This window comes from Megalops cyprinoides, chromosome 22, assembly GCF_013368585.1.
Source record: "Megalops cyprinoides isolate fMegCyp1 chromosome 22, fMegCyp1.pri, whole genome shotgun sequence".
Classification (NCBI taxonomy): domain Eukaryota; kingdom Metazoa; phylum Chordata; class Actinopteri; order Elopiformes; family Megalopidae; genus Megalops; species Megalops cyprinoides.
Genome location: NC_050604.1, coordinates 19,750,062 through 19,769,731, shown reverse-complemented (window position 1 = coordinate 19,769,731; position 19,670 = coordinate 19,750,062). Strand labels below are relative to the sequence as shown.

The following is a 19,670-nucleotide window of genomic DNA, read 5'->3' as shown; positions in this document are numbered from 1 at the left end:
AATGATCCCTAAATATGGTTCCTGTCCTGTGTCATACTCAACCTAGTGTGCTGGAGTTTGTAACTGTTCGCAAAAAAAAAAAAAAAAAAAAACACGTGCCCCATTACACATAATACACACATGAAATGAAAACGGCAACCACTGAAACATCTAAAATTGTCAGAGTGTGTGACAGTTTGGTCAAAGATTTTGTTCTCGTAGTTCTTCTCTCAACCATGAGAGCTACAAAACTCATTTGAATGAAATGCAGTGGCTTTCAGGCAAACCAAAGAGGCAGGGTCTGAGTGACTGAGCCAGAGCAGTAAATATTTCCTCCATTCTCCAGCCAGTTAGTGGCACTGTATTCACATTGGTGCACTTTATGAGTGTGTGTGTGTGTGTCTGCATTTCATTCATCCCCTTGAAATCTCAGAACTACACACATAGGATGCATATAACGATATGTCAACGTCATTACAGTAACATTACAATTAAAACTGATTGCCCATTCCTGGTTACCGTGGGCACTGTCAGGCATTTTTGTAGATATGAAAATTACTTTACTCCAGCACTGTCTCGCATGTAGCTATTTTTGTTATTCAAGTGACTCAGTCGAGCCTTTCACATTTCAGAGTGCGTATCTCACACTTCCTCTGAGTCAATTCTGAACGTGAAAAAATGTCAAGAGCTGTTTAAGCAAAAAAAAAAAACATTTTCTTGTTTGTTGTTTAATAGGTCAGACACACACCACGCCACCACAGCACGAAGATACCATTTCTTATCAGAACCAAACCCTAACACCCTGGAAGCGCTGCAAGATTTGCGTTTTTTAAGTGCAAGTTTCAGGTGTACTTCGGCGGGTTAGGGCTCTAAGCAGCCATTGACGGGTCTCATGGGTTCACATCTTACTGCTCTTTCATTTGACATCAGAGTGGTTCTCTCCCCCCCATCTGCATACTTTCAGTCTCAGTGCTCAGCTCAAATTTACATATTTTGAAACCACAGGCACCGGCAGTCTTCACAGTTCACATATAAATTTATTCAGAAAATCACATATAATGTGATTACACCCCCATATTTATTCGGAATTACATTGTAGATGTAGGTTTCCAACTGGGTATGAGATGTAACATTATGATATTCTTGTGACAGAACACTCACCATAGTGAAAAGGCAAGTCTTTTTTTTTTTCCAAAAACATTTATTTTTATGACTGCTTAACAGCGAAGACATCCTGTGGTTGATCACACATTTTTCTTTAAAGAGAATACAGTGCTTTGGAGGTTTTCAGTTAAGAGGCATATAAAGGGATATAAATCCATGAGAAAACCAAAGGAAATTATTTTTCTAGAGTAACTCGGCACATATTTTGCTGTTCACTTCCTTACCCTCAGTGTTCCACAAAGACGCCTTTGTACCTCAGCGGTCAGACTTTGACCTTTTGGATTCCAAGCTCCGTCTGTTCTGCATATAGACGTATGGTAAGGTTTAGCAGGAGGGCTTTGAGATTCTTCGGTTGTTATCAACTGCAGATAAAGTCTGAAACCCTTAAACAGAGATAGGTCGATATACAGCCATGAACTTTCATCAGTCATAATGACAGTCACTACTTTCTCCTCCACATCATTTCTGTCGCTAACCTTTAACACGGTCATATAATTAAGGTCACATTTGTGGATGACAGAGAGAGAGATATGAACTCTTGCAAGCTGTCTTGGGTCTTACATAAACATTAATAATACTGTGATTGAGATTACAAGGCTTTTATTTAACTCTAACACATCGTACTTGAAGCACAAGTCCATTACAGAAATGGAGATGATCACCTATGTTGATTGTAAACTGAAGGCGCAATAGGTGTACTTCTGCGAAGTGACAGATTCAGGCAAGCTTGTAATTCAGAGCAAAGGACACACTTAACACACTCTCCATCAGCCATATTCTTCAGTTCACCCTCTGTCAAATAAATATACCTCTTCCTTGGACCAACTGACAAAAACCAGCCTTTTACCATCCAAAATTGTGGCCCCTGAGCCATATTCATGTCCAGGCCTGCCCATCGTGAGGAACTAAGAACCGCGCTCTGTGCCGGCTCTCTGGTCCCCTGTGCCCAGCTTGGTGGCCGCGGGACCCCTCACTCAGTGAACTCGGGGCTGACGTGCAGCATGAGCAGGTCGAAGCCTCGCTTCACCACCATGTTAATACTGTCGCTGGTGCGCACAGCGTTGTAGATCTCCTCCGACGTTTTCACCGCCGTCCCGTTGATCTCCACCACAATGTCGCCTGCCTTCATCCCCGCCCTGAAACAAAGTGGGGGGGCGGGTGTCACACCAGGGTCATGCTGAGATTCATACGCATTTTAAAAAAAATTACAGGTGGACCAAGCCTGGGTGCAACTTCACTTGAAGCTAGTTTTGTTGTGTATTTACAAGAAATAGTGTGCATTTGTAAAGGCTGTGCATTATACCTTTACAATGCTACCTGGCAGAACTAGGCTGTGAGACCATCTGCCTGCTTGCCCTGAAACTGAAACTGACGGGGCAGTTTGACCCGCACACTGGATTCAGGACAATATCGCTGTTGCAGTGGTGTGTCGGTCAGAACACAGCAGTCAGGTATCCAGTTCAGGGCTTTATTTAAGTGATGTGGGTATGTGCGTCTGGGTGTGTGACTGTGTGGTTTCATTGGCACAGACGCACACAACACAACTGTTGGTGTCCCCAGTTCTTCACCCCACAGGAACATGTGCAACACCGAAGCGAGGGAGATCACCACAACTTTTATAATGTCCAAAATCCTTAGGTTCTGGGGGTTCCAATTGGTGGCCAATGGATGTGGACAGGTCAGGGGGTTCTGCTAAGGAGAGCAGCAGGACAGGTCTGGGCAGGCTTGAACTGGTTTTTAAACAAAGGTCTGGGAGAGGTGGGGGGTGGTGTGCACAAACCGAGACAAAGGAATGCGGCCCGTTTTTTTTAACGCACTCAGCGCACGGAACTCACCGATTGGCTGGGGAGCCCATGATGACACGGTGGATCAGAACTCCGTGCGTCACGTCCGGAAAGGAGGGGTCTCTCATCTTCAGCTCCGCAATAATGCTGGTAAGAAAAAAATCGACCAGCAAGAGTGCCGCTCAGTACGCCGTCTTCCACAGGACTGTTCCTTCACACCGCCGAACGAAAGGGCAAGGAGGGACATTTGGACAGGCCGCGTTGAAAAAAACCGCCTACCTGGGCGTGAGAGTCAGCATCATCACCCCTATGTACCGGCGCTTCGCTTCCGACTCCCCAAACCAGGACTCTGAGGACACAGGCAAAATCCAACTAAGATGGAGCTCATCATAATCACACGTGAAGGGCACGGCGAGTGGCCGCAGACAGACGTTTTAGTATGCACAAAGCAGCTTTCAGCACCAAAGCACAGTGCCACAACATTGGTATTAACTATGAATAACACACAGTGGCTCCCCAATGCACTGAAACTCTTCATAAACTGTAACAAGAACTTGATTCAACAAAAGAAATTCAGGTGTGCAAGCAGTATATTTGGTCCAAATAAATGAAAATAAGTACAACACTACCAATCCCCCACACAGCAACAGAATATGCTTTAAACACATAACTGTTTTCCTAAAACATTAAGAAGAGAGAACATTAAAATGTGAGCCTACATCACGTTTCCATCGCCTGAAAGTTATCAGAAGCTTCTGGGAAAATAGATAGAACACCTGTTCAAATACTACGAATCAAAACTGTTGGTGAAATTCATGACTGTGGCTGAGGTCAGCAGGCTGCCTGGATATTTTAAGTAAATTAAACAGATCAGTGACCACAAGACAGGTGAAGATAATGAAAACATTCACATGGGTCTGAACCTGCCACTTTTCCCTGAAGACCAGCAAGGCCAGGTGGAGGGGGACGCAACACAAATTCACCGCAACACGCTGCAAGAAAAGAGGCCCGAGAGGTAACTCTGAAGCCAAAATTCTTTCCTTGGTGAAGTGCGACAACTGTTGTGACAAGTGAGGAATTCTGCCAGAGGGTGCAGTCAAACACCCCTCCTGAGAAGTGCCTGAGTCTCAGGGGGAAAAAAAAAATGAACAAAAAAAAAAAAAAAAAAAAAACACAGGCAGTCTATCGGCAACATCATTAATGTCCACTGAGGACTCACAAAATGCGGGAGGTAGGGCTGTTAACAAATCCAACCATTATGCCCTGGGAAATGACCTGTACAACAAATGCTGTTCCAATGAAGAGAACTGCATGTCAACAAGCTGTTTGCACACTTTCACTTCACCTGCCAATTCATCTTTCTTTTTCTGTCTACCAAGCAAATGCACTACGTGACCACAAAACTTCACAACCCACAAATGCAGAGGCTGCTGCAAAAAGCATTACGAGTAAGAGGGATGGAACGGTTTGTGTTTTAGCTGTGGCTGCATCTCCTGCAACTCAATGTGTCTCCAAGTTCTTCCCCCCACTCATTACTATAAACAGACTCACGTGTCCAGCCACACTGCCTTTGCCATCATCAGCTAGGTGTTTTACCACACAAGTGAGGAAACTGTAAACCAATCACTGGAACGCTTATTTGAAATAGATTACGGTGCAACAATTAATGACAATGTATGTTATCACCTAGGTGCACAATAAATGTAGATATATCTAAACAAAACAAAAAAGGGCCAACAAAACTGGCACTGTAAAAAAAGTAAAGTAAAAACTTATTTTAGTTGGAGTTTAGTTTTTTTAGAGTTTAGAGTTTAGTTTTAGTTTAGTTTAGTTTTCATTCAGTGAACTCATGAGAGGGAGCACAAGCTGATGTATTTATTTTTCACTTGCTAAACGGAGGGGTTGGAGAGAGGGGAGAGGAGTACCAAACAGACTGGGACACAGCCTGCATGTACTAGGGATCTGACCATATCAGACTTTTGAAATGAGGTCATGTTAAGAGAATACTCACTCTTCTTGTCAGCCGCTCTGGTGAGGAAATGCCTGAGGCGGTCCGACGGGATAGCAAAGGAGATGCCCGCTGTCACCTTCATGGTATTGATGCCAATGACCTCACCATCCTGAGGGTGACATCATGGTCATGTGACCATACACACACACTCACCAAGCAAGTGTGCCACCAAACAAACTGACCCATGCTGGTTTCAGAAAGACATGCTGGTGTGCTGGACTAATCCCAATAAAAGCTTTTCCTTTCTTTACAGACAAATGTGCCGATGTCCGTTTGTCTCCTTTATGTGATTAAAGGTCAGTGCTAAGATTATATTCCTACCAGAATAATATCAAAGGCAAGATGGTCCTCAACCCCACCATGTTAATGGCTGAACCTAAACCTGTTTTTTTTTTAATCAGATGACACACATAAGACTTACCAAGTTGATGAGAGGCCCACCAGAATTCCCAAACTGCAAAAAACAGTAAAACCAAACACAACCATCACTGCCTCTGTGTTTGAAAACTACAACTCTTTAGTTTGCCAGTAAACCTTGCAACTGAGGGCCCAAGTATTAACAACCAGACAACCAGACCTGCAACCATATTACTCTGCATATTTAAATTACATCATTCATAACTGAATTTAGTCTATTCATATCTACTGCTCAAATAATACCATTCTGCACTTCATCTTCTCAACACTACTAAATGTTTGCAGGTACTAGTTAATGATAAAAAAAAAAAAAAATCAAAACAAAGACTGGTCTGCAGACACGCTGCTGGTTCAATGCGGACACAGCGGTGACTACCATGATGAGTTATGTAACAGGCTCATGTGCTTAAGGACCTTTGCATACTTTTTGAAGGAAGGTTAGCCCCCCCCCCCCGCTTCCGTGTGGGTTTGAGAATTGGGACTCACGTCAATAGCAGCGTCTGTCTGGATGTAGTCCATGTTTGAGTTGGAGATGCCCAGCTCACGGCTGCCCCTCTGCACCGAGCTGACGATCCCCGATGTTATGGTGTTACGCAAGGCAAAGGGGCTCCCCATCGCAACCACGAACTCACCCTGCCGTATCTCCGACGACAGCCCCAAGGGCAGCGTGGGTAAAGGGTGCTGGGAATGACAAAGGATATCCTGTTAAACAACAGCTCCATTTAAAAACAATCACCTGATTGGCACTCTTGCCTGGACAACACTGCCTAGGGGTGGAGCCAAGGAGTCTTTCAGCTGCAAGTAATGGGAGTCATGCATTTTCCAATTACAGTTTGTTTAAACTGCAGACACTATTGCTATTGCTGGATTTTCACTGGAGTATCTTGTTTAAGTGTAGGGGATAACTGTATCCCTCTAGGGATCTGAACCAACTGCAAACATAAGGTTCCCAGCCAAGTGCTCTCACTCTGTGCTCTATTGACAGTAAGCTTAGGGTTTTTTTACTATGAAACTGACTGTGTGCTATCACTGCCTACAACAAGAGGAGTGTCCTTTGAGAAATAGAAAGGCATCTTGATAAACCACCAGAAACTGGCAATCAAAACAATTTTAATTTTTTTTTCATGGAGAGCAGGCAGAAAAATACAAACATGTTTTAAACATCCTGCATTCCACTCTGAAACTGTAATGACAATCCAATATTGTCATGCAAATGTCAGTAATTGAGGTCCAATTCATAATGGTGCACAGCAACTACAATATCTCCTGTAACTACAGTATGCCACTTTGGCAGAAGCTTCACCTAAAACTCACTTAATCAAATCTTTTGTAATGTTGAGGAATTATTACTGAGGAAAACTGTGATAGTGTGCTCACTGAGAGCATTACAAAAAATAAAGGCAAAACTAACAGACACAATAAAAAACCGAAAGGAAAAAGCTATTGATGCAATGAAAAAAAACATTAAACTGACAGTGACAGGCAACGAGGTGAGAAAACTTACTGTTATAAGACTACACATGAGTAATAAAAGGCTATACACAATTAATCAAAGGCTACAGTGAAATGCACCTTTTCTTATTAACAAATAATGGCTGACGGCAACTGACAGCTAGGAAAAACGGTAAAAAAAAAAAAAAAAAACAAATGTCATGCATTAAATCGTCAGACACTTTTGTCAACTTTTTCTTAATAATTACTTAAGTATGCATCATATACCAACCTAGTCCCATAAACAGTCATGAGCAATTATAGTTTTCATCACACGGTTGCAAGTGTATTCTGGTACTCCATGTTCTGAACTTGAAGTTCAGTATGCAATCACACAATAAAACAGCGTGAAAACGCTGCAATGGTTACAGAACCAATAATTATATTTTACAAATACATTCCAAACAACCGCAGACAATAAGGTCATCTTAGTGAAGTACTATTTCGTGTGGACAGAGGGCCAGCCAAGTTTGTGTGGACACATATGCAAGTTGAAGCAACTCATCGGAGCTGTGTGTGTTTAGAGGGAGTGACAGGGAGACGTTGCTGTTTTACTGCCCACCTGAGTATTGATTTTGATGGTAGCAATGTCTGCAACCTGGTCCACATCTTGGACGGTGGCGTTGTAAGTCTCTCCGTTCGTCAGTTTGACTCGAACGCCCCGTTTGTTGGCAACAACATGAGCATTTGTGACAATCAGCCCATCTTGGCTGATGATAAAGCCGGAGCCGTTGGAAATCGGTACTTCCCTGCCAGAGAACGGGTGCCTGAAACGGGAAGAAAATGGCCATTAACTAACCTCATCACATTTGTATACCGTCACTTCGCATTTGTCATTAGCAGGGTAGACCTCTCGCCTCCTATCGCGTGGACAGCGTACTAGGTGACAAGACCGTGGGCGAGCAATATGCAGGGCAACAAGCCACAGAAACAATATCATGAGTGTGTAAACTTCGTTTAAAATGATGGTTATTTAAAATTGTTACAGCAACAATGCCAACGCTGTCCGCCACTTTGTCCGCCACAAAAAAGTGATAAAAGCAATGTCAACCACATGCTGAGACAATTTCCGTTTCACACTTTTCATATCATTACATGCATTGTATTAATTTATTCGCACTGTATCCGATGGCATGATTCAGGCACTATTTTATATACCTTCTCATAAGTTTTGTTTTCACTTTTACAGTATTACTTTTAGCAAAATAATCTCAATCAATGGCCGCTTTACGACGCAGCTAGCCACTACTGCCTTGAGCCAGGCAGCTAACTCGCTATCTAACTGACAAATAACTAGTCAGCTTCCTGCAATTAGGGTAAATGGTATACTTGTAGCTACTATCTCTTACCTCCCCAATATTTCGATGTACACAACTGCGGGTGCAGATTTTTCCACAACATCTGCAATGAAGTTGTATTTATAACGAGGGCTGTCGGGTTTGAAAGGGGAAGCACACTGCGCTGTAGACAACACGTTCTGGAAGAGGGAACCAGTTTGGGCTGTGACAGCTGACAGGACTCCCCCAGATAAACCCTGCTTCTCCCCATCTCTCAAATAGTACAGAAGTGCAACCCCGCCGATGCTCAACCCGGTCGCGAAAGCTGTCCCAAAAAGACCTGTCCGATTATGGCCCCTGCCCCATCCGCTTCCATAAGTCCCTGCTGACAGCGATCGGATGTTGGCTCCTGCTGCGTCCCGTCTATGTTGGAGGCGATCTCCATTGTAGTGCCCTAGTGAACGCTCGGGAATCAATCGCAACCTAAAACTGTGATCCCGAATACACTTCCTGAACATCCGCAACAACACGGTGTTCGTAGGCGCAGCCATGTTGGAACACGCCACCAATGAAATGTCTTTTTTTTTAGTTCCTGCCTGAAACAGCAGATTCTGAAACATTCTCTCTTGTGATTGGTTCTAACTGTTATGATGCCATATTATCGCGATAATATGATGTCACGTTACAATAACAGAACGTCTGCGGTGTCCTGTCTTTCGTCACGACGGGAACGCGATAGGTCGAGTCTGTGTCGTTGGAATGAAAATGTACTCATGACAGACGTATTCAACAATATGATTGTTTTACATAATTTTAATTAGTTACTGGAAATGCAATTGAATTAGCTCTGTCTCCCCTCCGACATCACAAACATTACGTCCAATATAGTTATATGTCACGTACAGTTGAATTCAGGGCCTGACGTATAATCGCGGGCATGAATTACTAAACCGTGGGTATGCATACATAAATCCAGTCCATGAATTACTAAAGGGGTATTTTTCGACCGTGCCGAGGGTGTCCGTGCAAACCCAACATGAATGGTGATAAACATTTTCCAAATTTAGACTCTGGCTGATAAACAAGTGTCATACGATTACAGAAAATGAAACAGGTGTTTTGTTGCATGCAAGGGTATCGAGTACAACGGGGGCTTTTTCGCAAGTTCGGGTTTGCTGTAGATGAAACAAAGAAAAGCACCTTGCTGACTTAAAAGTAACCTTGACCCCTAGACCGAGGACTGAGGCAAGTTGCAACATGTTAGTCACTGTTTCTTACCCATTTTGTCATTCCAAATAAAGGCTTTTTATTATTATTATTATTTTTTCAAACTACAGCGTGTCTGAGTTTTTGGGAAGATACTTGCTTTTCACAGTTTTGAAAAAAAATATTAACAATTTTGTTTTCCAAATTTCAGCGTTTTAATAGTGTGAAAGACTTTAAACACTGATGAACTCTCCCCTACCCCAGGGCTGTCTTCCTCCATCTCAGAAACACTGCCAAATTAATATGCTTTCTGTCACATAATGACTCAGAGAAGCTTTTTCATGCTTTGGTCTTCAAGGTTAGACTACTTGTAATGCTTTATTATCTTGGAGTCAAAAGGCAGCAAGGCTCCTAATACCAAGAAATGTGACCATTTAACACCCATTCTTGCTTCTTCACATTGGTGCCTAATCGAACAGTGCCGATTACAAAATCCTGCTGCTAGTCCTTATTAAAGAATTACAAGTGTACCAGCATACTTAAGTGATCTTATTTCTCCTTATCACCCAAATAAGACCCTGAAATAAAGGACGCACACTAACTTGCCATGCACAAAAATTCAAAGCTCAACCCCGGAGCAGAGCAGTCTTTCAAGATTTCAGTGTTTAAACCTAGACTTAACCTTTTAGCCTCAAACATCTGTTCCTTATGATACACAAAGGTTTTCCTAAAATTATTCAGTCTGCTCTCATGGGATGACTCGTTGCAGTGTTTCGATTCAGCCATTTTCAGACTTGATTAAATAAGTCATTCTTGAAATTGAGGGGAATGAAGTGTTCCTAAAAACTTGTCTTGTTAGCTTTTGCCCTACCACTGGTGACGTGAGTCCAGGGGCCTTAAACTGTAACTCCTATTAGGCCATACTATAGTCCAGGTACACCAGTAATCATTTTCAGTAGGTGGGTAATACACCTATATAGGAAAACTACTATATAGGCAGTTAAACATTTTAAAATGCTCAACCTGAAGACAACATAAGCACAACGGACTGTTAAATTAGTCAAGATGGTATTCACTTACCTCTACTAATTCTTTGCTTTTACATTGCAATGTAGGGAATTTAACCAACCACCTTTCGGTTAAGAGTCCTGCTCCTTACCACTATGTTACACTGTCTCTCCCATGTTCCTGGACTGAACTTTCCAACATCCTGGATTTCGAAGGGCTAAGGGATGTCCTTTCAGTAGCTTTTTCAGCCTTAGTTAGTCCTATGGACTGTGGTGTATACAGTAATCTCATCAGTTATTTCAATGAACTGCATATTCTTGTAAATGACATATAGAGTTGGCCATCACAAAACCTGAATTACCCTGTCACCATTAAGAGTAAAAACCTATTAATTTACCCCCCCCTCCCCAGTTTTTCCCAAACTGACTCAACAGGGTTTTTCTCCTGTTTTTTTATTCCCTCTGGAAAACGTCCATTGTGAAGTGCTGTGTGATAACTGGTTTGTAAATGGCCATAAACAAAATCAAAGATGTGTTGCAGAGTCCTCAGACCTGAAATGGCTAATTCTTTCACTTTTGAAGACCATGGCAGAAGTCAAGACTCTGCAAAGGTAAAACTTATAAAATCATGTTCACCTAAACCACACTTACCATTACACTGCAGGTGTGACTAAAAACACAGAAAACTATAACCAAATCTGCTATCAAACATAGGTTTTATTGAACATTAACACTTTAACAGTGACAGTTAATGGCTGCAAGTGCCACAAGTGCTGTGCAAACAGGAGAAAGTGAGTAGTGAAAACTCAAAAAGACATGGTATCAAAGTGGATAACAGGCTGGGTTTTAATTTAACCGGAATGAATATTTAAGCCAGCTCCTCTTCTTCCTCTTCCTCAAACTCCCCTTCCTCTTCGGCGGTGGCATCCTGGTACTGCTGGTACTCAGACACCAAGTCGTTCATGTTGCTCTCGGCCTCTGTGAACTCCATCTCATCCATGCCCTCTCCGGTGTACCAGTGGAGGAAGGCCTTGCGGCGGAACATGGCGGTGAACTGCTCGGAGATGCGCTTGAACAGCTCCTGGATGGCCGTGCTGTTGCCGATGAAGGTGGCGGCCATCTTGAGACCCCGAGGAGGGATGTCACAAACGGCAGTCTTGACATTGTTGGGGATCCACTCCACGAAGTAGCTGCTGTTCTTGTTCTGCACGTTCAGCATCTGTTCATCCACCTCCTTCATGGACATGCGCCCGCGGAAGACAGCGGCCACGGTGAGGTAGCGGCCGTGGCGCGGGTCGCAGGCGGCCATCATGTTCTTGGCGTCGAACATCTGCTGCGTGAGCTCAGGCACGCTGAGGGCACGGTACTGCTGGCTCCCCCTGCTGGTGAGGGGCGCGAAGCCCGGCATGAAGAAGTGCAGGCGGGGGAAGGGCACCATGTTCACGGCCAGCTTACGGAGATCAGCGTTGAGCTGGCCAGGGAAGCGCAGGCAGGTGGTCACTCCGCTCATGGTGGCGGACACAAGGTGGTTCAGGTCTCCGTATGTCGGCGTCGTGAGTTTGAGCGTGCGGAAGCAGATGTCATAGAGAGCCTCGTTGTCGATGCAGTAGGTCTCGTCCGTGTTCTCCACCAGCTGGTGCACGGAGAGCGTGGCGTTGTAGGGCTCTACCACCGTGTCTGACACCTTAGGTGAAGGCACAACGCTAAAGGTATTCATGATGCGGTCGGGGTACTCCTCCCGGATCTTGCTGATGAGCAGGGTGCCCATGCCTGAGCCTGTGCCCCCACCAAGGGAATGGGTGAGCTGGAAACCCTGAAGGCAGTCACAGCTCTCCGCCTCCTTCCTCACAACATCCAAGACAGAGTCCACCAGCTCTGCCCCCTCAGTGTAGTGGCCCTTGGCCCAGTTGTTTCCAGCCCCACTCTGGCCTGAGCAGATAACAGTGATGCAGTGAAACATTTTGCAAACAAATACATGGACAAATAACCACAAATACTATATGATCCGAAATTCTGTGCTGGAACTCTTTAGAAGCTCACGTCTGTTCATTTTTCAAGTCTTGTAAAACATGATTTATTTATTAGATAATCACCCTAACAGGTTATTGCATAATACTGTAGCTACTAGGGCTGGGACAATATGCTTTTGTCGCGATGCGATATTATCACGATACTTTGGTGCCGATTCGATTCGTATTGTGATTCCGATATATTGCGATTCTACAAGTATTGCGATTCGATAGTATTGATTATTGCAATTTTTCTGGCACCATTTTCATTCGTGTCACAGTATTCAGCAGCCCAAGCGTTTAGAAGCGCCCTCTACAGGCCTGGTGGAATTCCCGGCCACTCTTAGCTCACATTTGTCAGTGAAAGCAATACAGCAGCGCAGCGCCACTATTACGCATATGACGTCACAGAAAGTATCGATTCTGGGAAGAAGTATCGATATTTAGTATTGTGCTATAAAAAAAAATCGCGATATATCTCGATTTTTTCCCCACCCCTAGTAGCTACAGCTTTTGAATAATTAATAACCACACTCAATTTCATAGTTCACAAAAAGGAAATCTTTTACTGACTTAAGTGTGTACAAATGATCTACTCAGGCAAATGGAATGATGAAGTGAAAAGGAGGGAGGGCTGAAAGCAGACTTACTCAGCCACAAATTAGAAAACAACTCTTGCAGAGATTCTGAGCAGTCAGCTGATGGAAAAGGTGCCAAACTCCTTTGAGCCCTTAAACCCCCCTATGGTTTTTAACCAAATGTCAAATGTAATGCAGTCCTTTGTTGACCTCAGACAATGTATAACAAACAGAACTTACCGAAGACAAAGTTGTCAGGCCTGAATATCTGGCCAAAAGGTCCAGATCGTACAGAGTCCATGGTCCCTGGCTCCAGATCCACAAGGACGGCACGTGGCACATACTTGCCCCCTGGAGTCACAGTCAGTTTGTCAAAATTGTGATGTTCCACACTCCTTGTGTCTCAGAATTAGTTTGTCTTAAAAGGGTATTCAGTAACTTCTTTCAGGGGCTCCTTTACAACTTTATTCTCTGAATTTAAAACTAGGTATTCTACCAAATCCAGGACAAATACACATCAGTTGTACAAACGGTAATTTCTTACCGGAGGCTTCATTGTAATACACATTGATCCTGTCCAGCTGCAGATCACTGTCTCCATGGTAACTTCCCGTCGGGTCTATACCATGCTCATCACTGATCACCTCCCAGAACTGAAAACCAGAGAGCGGTCCAGGTTATAAACTCAACAATGAAGTAATACACAACTCGGTCTTGGAACTCGGTCTGGTGATGATTTTACAGCCATCAACATTCCACAGGGTATAAAGTCCGCGTGAGAAGCCTAGCATATCAATGCGCATTTAGAAATCCACAAATTGCTTAATTTTCTCTCCAAATTAAATTCGTAAGACTTCAAATACAGCATTTAGCTATCAGCAGTTTACTTGAGAATTCGTTTGAGAATTCGTTACTGCGATTCGGCACTTCCAACACCGAATGTCCCATGTGGCATTTTCGAAAGAAATCAGTTCAGCTGTGCGTTTATAAAAACATGGGATGCACTAGCGAATTTCACACTGAAGCGAAAATTCACCACCTACGACGCAGCCTAATTGCCATAATACTTGGGTGTTGGATCCAACAAAATGACCGCAAATGTACTGAACAGGGAAGAGATTTTAAGTCATATTGCACCACTGCGCACCATTTTTCCAGCTGGGCCAACACCCTGAGCTCCGTGTTTTAACGCAAATACTGGACTACGCAGTTAAACTTACCAAATTAAAGTAAAATTGCTCTTCATATAAAACAAAAGCTAGAGCAAATTCATCAGAAGAAAATATTCAACATAACTACGTAAGGTTTTACAGTGTTAGATTTGTTTAACCCAGCAGTACAAACAGCACAAACAAATTATAATACATAAATTACATCTTTCGCTTCATTCATTTATCCTAAATAAGTAAAGTAGCTGCAACACATCGCCGAATATACTCTACAGCTGATATTTTGCAAATTCGGGCCTGACATTAAAGGCACCTTGTCACTTACTTCACAATTTTTTTAAAGAGTCACAACCCAATGGTAAAAGTATTTGAAGTCAATCGCAATAAAGTTATACAACCAACCTTAGCACCAATCTGGTTTCCGCACTGTCCGGCTTGTAGATGAACAATTTCCCTCATTTTACAATTTGCAGGATCACCAACTATTCCTTACCAAACTTCTATTCCGCAATCCCGGTTTTGTGGAGCCTCATCCTGCAATTCTCCTTTTCTTTAGACTAACGCCTTCGCTGATTGGTTCGTGGACAGACTATACCCGCCCTGCGTTTATTTTAATTGGTGACATTCTGTGCCTGATTCCCCGTTGTAGGCCCGGCAGACAGTATAGCGATTGGTTTATTTTTGGAAGATGAAGGATACCATTGGTGGAGTGGAGAAATACTCCTTCAACGACAGTGTTTACTCATTCCTAACGTTTTTAAAACTACATCTGTCAAGTGTCTGCTACCGGATTAATGGAGTTTGGTTGAGATGTCGCAGCTGTGCGACTACACTGCACCGCACACACACACACAAACAAAACACTCGTTGTAAACAAGGACTACAGTTCCCCGAATCCCATAAGGATAACAGTGAAATATATTATTATCATTTTTAAAGCAGAAAAGTAACACAAGCTGCAAAACACTCTCAAAGTGATGACTAATGTGGAAGAACTTAATTTGTGCAAGCACTGGAAAACCTTGGGGACATTTACAACCTAGTAACAGGATTTTTGTCTAGACAGAGGTAACCAGCAAGCCAACAACAGTGGAAAAACTATGTAATTGATCCAATGGCCAAAGAACCTCTTATCAGTGTCCTGTGCATTGATAATTCCCTGAATGTTATCTGATGTAAACTGTATAGAAATGTAGGCCTTGAAAAGATCATGAAGTGAACGAGGAACACATTTAGTCTTGTGTTATACGTGACCTAGAGATATGAGGTTAAAATGCTGCTGAGCTCGACAAGTGCACACATAAGAATGGCAGAGAAAAACACCAATATGTCAGACCTAAAATGGCCTCTTCAGAGTGGGAGGCAAGGCAGTGTTTCAAGGTCATTCTGGCACACAGTCTCTGCATTTACTTGATAGCATTACCAGCACATGGAAAATGAGGGAGCCACAAATAGTGCCCTTTGGTGTTTGTACATGTCAGCAAAGATAATTGAGCATGGTGGGTGTGGTGCTTCATCTTCAGCGGCAGTGTGGTGAGCTTCCTCATCAACTTCCTGTCCGTGCTATTCTGATTTGACTTGCTTTTTTTTTTTTTTTTTTTTTGCATGTCCCCTGATGTGTGCAGATGAAAACTCCTCTGCACCAATAACAACATGATTTGGCAGAAATTTCCTTTTACCACAGTGTGGAGGGACAGTTTCCTTAGTGACTGTGTGAGGTCCTATTCAGCAGTATATGGTTTCAATACACTGTTGTGGTTATGGGGATTTCCCTGACACAAAAAATTAAATATGAGTCTGACCAACTATAATGATACTCCGCTCTGCCTACATGAATTGGAAGTATAAAAAAAATAATATTAATATTTCTAATTATTAGAATTAGAATTATTATTAATAATTTCTCAGTTACTGAGACATGTTAGACAAATGAGAATCTGTTAGGGCTGTCACAAAGAAAATAAAACTACAATAAAACCACTAAATAAAACTCAAGGATTTAAAATAAGTGTGACAGCATTCAACTGCAGTTAGTGGCCTGGGACTCATGTAGAGACACTTATGATAAGGAAAACATTTTAAAGAAGAATTTCCAACATCCCTGCTTAGCATTAACAGTGCTCTCCATAAAGTGTGCCACACCTACAGGACCAGTCAAAAGCTGGATACACTTTTCTTTCTTTATTTTCCACATTTTATAATAATAGTAAGGCCATCAAAGCTATGAAATAACAGAAATGTAATTATGCAGTGACCAAAAATATATAATAAATAAACAAATCAAAACTATCTTATATTTTAGATTCTTCAAAATATCCAAAAAACAATTCTTAAAATAAAAGATTTTTTTAAAGAAATTAACTATTTATATTTGTTCAAGAAACAAATTTCAAGCATTTACGCACAAGTCTTTAAATCAAAATGTCTTTGAATACATGTTTCCCATTATCTTAAACAGGTGTGTATCTACGAACAGGACCACTTATTGGGCCGAGTACACCATATTGGAGTCATTTCAGATCAGGAGCCCAATCACAGATCTAATTATAGCACATGCTTGTATGAGCTGCTTCCATGATGTCAGGAAGATTTGCCTAACCTCTATGAGGTTTCTGTCTGCTTGCTGGTGTACTGAGAAATGTACTAAATGTACTACGAAAAAGAGGTGAGTTAGGTTTTGATGTGTATTTGAGTACTGCTTTCACAATGTCTTACACTGTGGTGATCAGGTTCAATAATAAAAATAAAATAACCTGCCCAATGTAACACAATGGCATATACATATCAATTCATCTGAATGCAGTCTTGTTTTGATTTCCATGAGTATAACTTAAAGTTTCCATGTCATTTAAAACATCCATCAAGCCACCAAGCAATAGCAAAGCTAGTCACTGTGCACATGGTGATGATGGAAACCCACATAAACATGCAAAAAACCTTGTAACACAAATAACCTTGTATATTGCACTGACATTTTTAAATTCATGAGTATAGCATACTCATAGGTACAACAGAAAATCAACTAAATACTGAAAAAAATGAATCTGAAAATAACAAACCTATCTGAATTCACCTACTACATGTCTCGACTTCTCTGCTGTGGATTTCCCAGAATTCCCCATACACAAAAACAACTAGTGACAGCAAATCACTTAACCCTTTATATACCAAATTTAATGTCTCCATTTATGCAGGACTATATTTAATTTTGTTTATACCATTACATACAGGAGGCACACATGTTTGCTTTCCTCAGATTAGAAAAATATAGTGATTGAGAGCAGGCTGCAGGTAGCTAAATTATTATTTTTAAGTTACGTTGTATTAAGTAATATGTAATAGAATATGGTAGAATTAATGCATATGTAGGACACTGAAATTTCAAATTTCAAAACGGAGATCAAAGAAACTTCTCCAAAGAAGACTTTCATTCTTGACATTAGACTTTCATTCTTGATGTTAGGGGAATCTTCCCCCACAGTGGGAAGATCTCTAAAGGTCAGAGATAAATGTCAAATAATTCTCAAGAAAAGGCAAGTTTATAGGGCCTAGGAAGTCCTCATAATTAATCTCATCAATCATACTGGGCAGAATGTAAGGGTCCTTAGGGTGTGGTGTTAACAAGGTGGTGATAAATTGAGTAAATAACTGTTTTTAATGGTAAAACTATATATATTGAACAAAAATGCCTTGAGAAGCCCATCTCACACTTAGTCTAATTTGCAGAAACAGGAAATCCACAAAATCTTCTGGTTTGCCTGAGGAAGCACAGCTCTTGATGTAACCTTTATGTCAACTGTGAGCTATGGAGAAATAACTTCTCTTTATCTAACTAATTTTTAAGTTATCATCAAAAGTGTACTGTTATCTGAACAGTTGGCATCCACTTCACTGAGGTCTGATGTGGGCTCTGCAGTGTGAATACTAGCCATTGCCTGTGTGCCAGTGAGTCACCTCTCCTCAAGCACTCATGCAGAGGCTGTCACAGTGAGATGAGCGTACCACACAACTGAGTTGCATGAAGGGGAAAATGTATATGGCTCAGCAGGGTTATTTTTATAGGAAATTAGATTTTTTTGCACTGTTATGTTTCTTTAATAGTGTCATTTTTGTCTTTTTTTTGTCGCATAAGGCCACTTGTATTGCTCAAATTGACTTCTGTTTACAGAGCAAAAAGCTGTGTAGTTAACACACATGTACAGTAATACCACCCTTGTTAAAGGTACCTGACTACACCATAAATTTTCTGTTTTTGCCAGATCATCCTTGATTATGTAAACAGTGTCCTGTCAGTCATTTTTTCATTTTTTTCTCTTCACTTAACCAGGAAGTTGCTTGAGATAAAAGAATCACTTTTTCTAGGGAGACCTGGCCAAGACAGCATCTATACAGTCAGCACAAAAAATTAGAAAGAAACGAACAATAGGCAATACAATAATACACCAATACAAAAAGTCATACAGGGACAGAGATAAAATAACCAAGCTTATGAAAAACAAATACTCCCCTCATCAACGGTGTTTTGCACATCAACACCTGCATGCTGACATAATTATTCTGAGACTCCTCTTCAAGCTCTGTGGCACGCAGTATGTTTGTGTAGTGTCACTGCATCAGTGGAATTAGTCATGAATGGAGCATGGGCACTGAGAAAAATGAGGGAACACAGAAAAAGCTGCAACACAAACGCTGAAAAATTCCCCGCGTGTAATTCAGCTGTAACAGGACGTGGCTGAGTGGTTGATGCAAGGTAGGTGTGTATCAGTAACAGGAGACAGACCAAATCAAAAAGAATGGTTTTGACGAGTCAGAGCACCCGCTGTTCACGTTGAGGAAGGCGGAACAGCCACAGGAAGAAGGTGGTCGAAGAGACACAGCAGATGCTGAGAGGGCCTCGCACTCATCTCAGCGGTGTGAAGCCCCTATAAAAGCCCTAACACAATTCTCAAAGGCTCCCAAAGAAGGCTAAAATGCTTTGTCAGAAGCAACTCCTCTCTCTGCTGCTGTGCTTCTTTGCTGCGCTGGGTAAGTTGCACAAATGTTTCTCTTTGTGATTTCTGAGCTTACAAGGGGGACTTGGTTCAGCTGGCATGCATGTTTCCGCTTACTGCTACTGCATCACAGTTCTAAGTTTGCTAATTTGGTGAACCATACATTGGTTAGGTGTTTGCCATCTGTGTCTAATGATGCACAAGTTAAAAAATGTTAAAGTTTAAACAGGAAGCCATCTAGTATCATTCATTGTAGCAATACAGTCATTCTAACCAAACCAATCAATGGAAATATAACCATTTAGTACATTAAATAATCATGTACATAAAATGTATATGAACTAATATGCATTTCGTGTAAAAATACAATGCATTTTTGTGGAACAATAGTGATGTACTACCATGCACACTATTTTGCAAAGTATTTTGTTTTTTAACATTTTTAAAGGAGAAACTGATCCAGTCACGCTACAAGGACTGACTGGAGAATCCATCCATTTCCCTATCCCTGGAAATAACTGCAGTCTCCTCGTGGTGGACTTCTTGAGATACCCTAATGGATCCAAATCCATAATGAATTACCACAA

At 41.9% G+C, this 19,670-nt stretch overlaps 2 protein-coding genes across 2 annotated transcripts; both read right to left on the bottom strand.

The window, feature by feature from the left end:
- Positions 1 to 1,220: 1,220 nt before the first annotated feature.
- Positions 1,221 to 8,703, bottom strand: LOC118769620 (serine protease HTRA2, mitochondrial-like). The gene is made up of 8 exons (XM_036516822.1): positions 8,196 to 8,703; positions 7,409 to 7,613; positions 5,842 to 6,036; positions 5,360 to 5,392; positions 4,939 to 5,047; positions 3,207 to 3,276; positions 2,979 to 3,074; positions 1,221 to 2,279 (listed from the first exon to the last, which is right to left on the bottom strand). Exons 1-8 carry the CDS (start codon positions 8,672 to 8,674, stop codon positions 2,114 to 2,116), a joined length of 1,353 nt encoding a protein of 450 aa, XP_036372715.1. The 5' UTR covers positions 8,675 to 8,703; the 3' UTR covers positions 1,221 to 2,113.
- Positions 8,704 to 11,040: 2,337 nt separating this feature from the next.
- On the bottom strand, positions 11,041 to 14,618 carry LOC118769423 (tubulin beta-4B chain-like). The gene is made up of 4 exons (XM_036516498.1): positions 14,495 to 14,618; positions 13,468 to 13,576; positions 13,164 to 13,274; positions 11,041 to 12,265 (listed from the first exon to the last, which is right to left on the bottom strand). Exons 1-4 carry the CDS (start codon positions 14,549 to 14,551, stop codon positions 11,205 to 11,207), a joined length of 1,338 nt encoding a protein of 445 aa, XP_036372391.1. The 5' UTR covers positions 14,552 to 14,618; the 3' UTR covers positions 11,041 to 11,204.
- Positions 14,619 to 19,670: the final 5,052 nt, after the last annotated feature.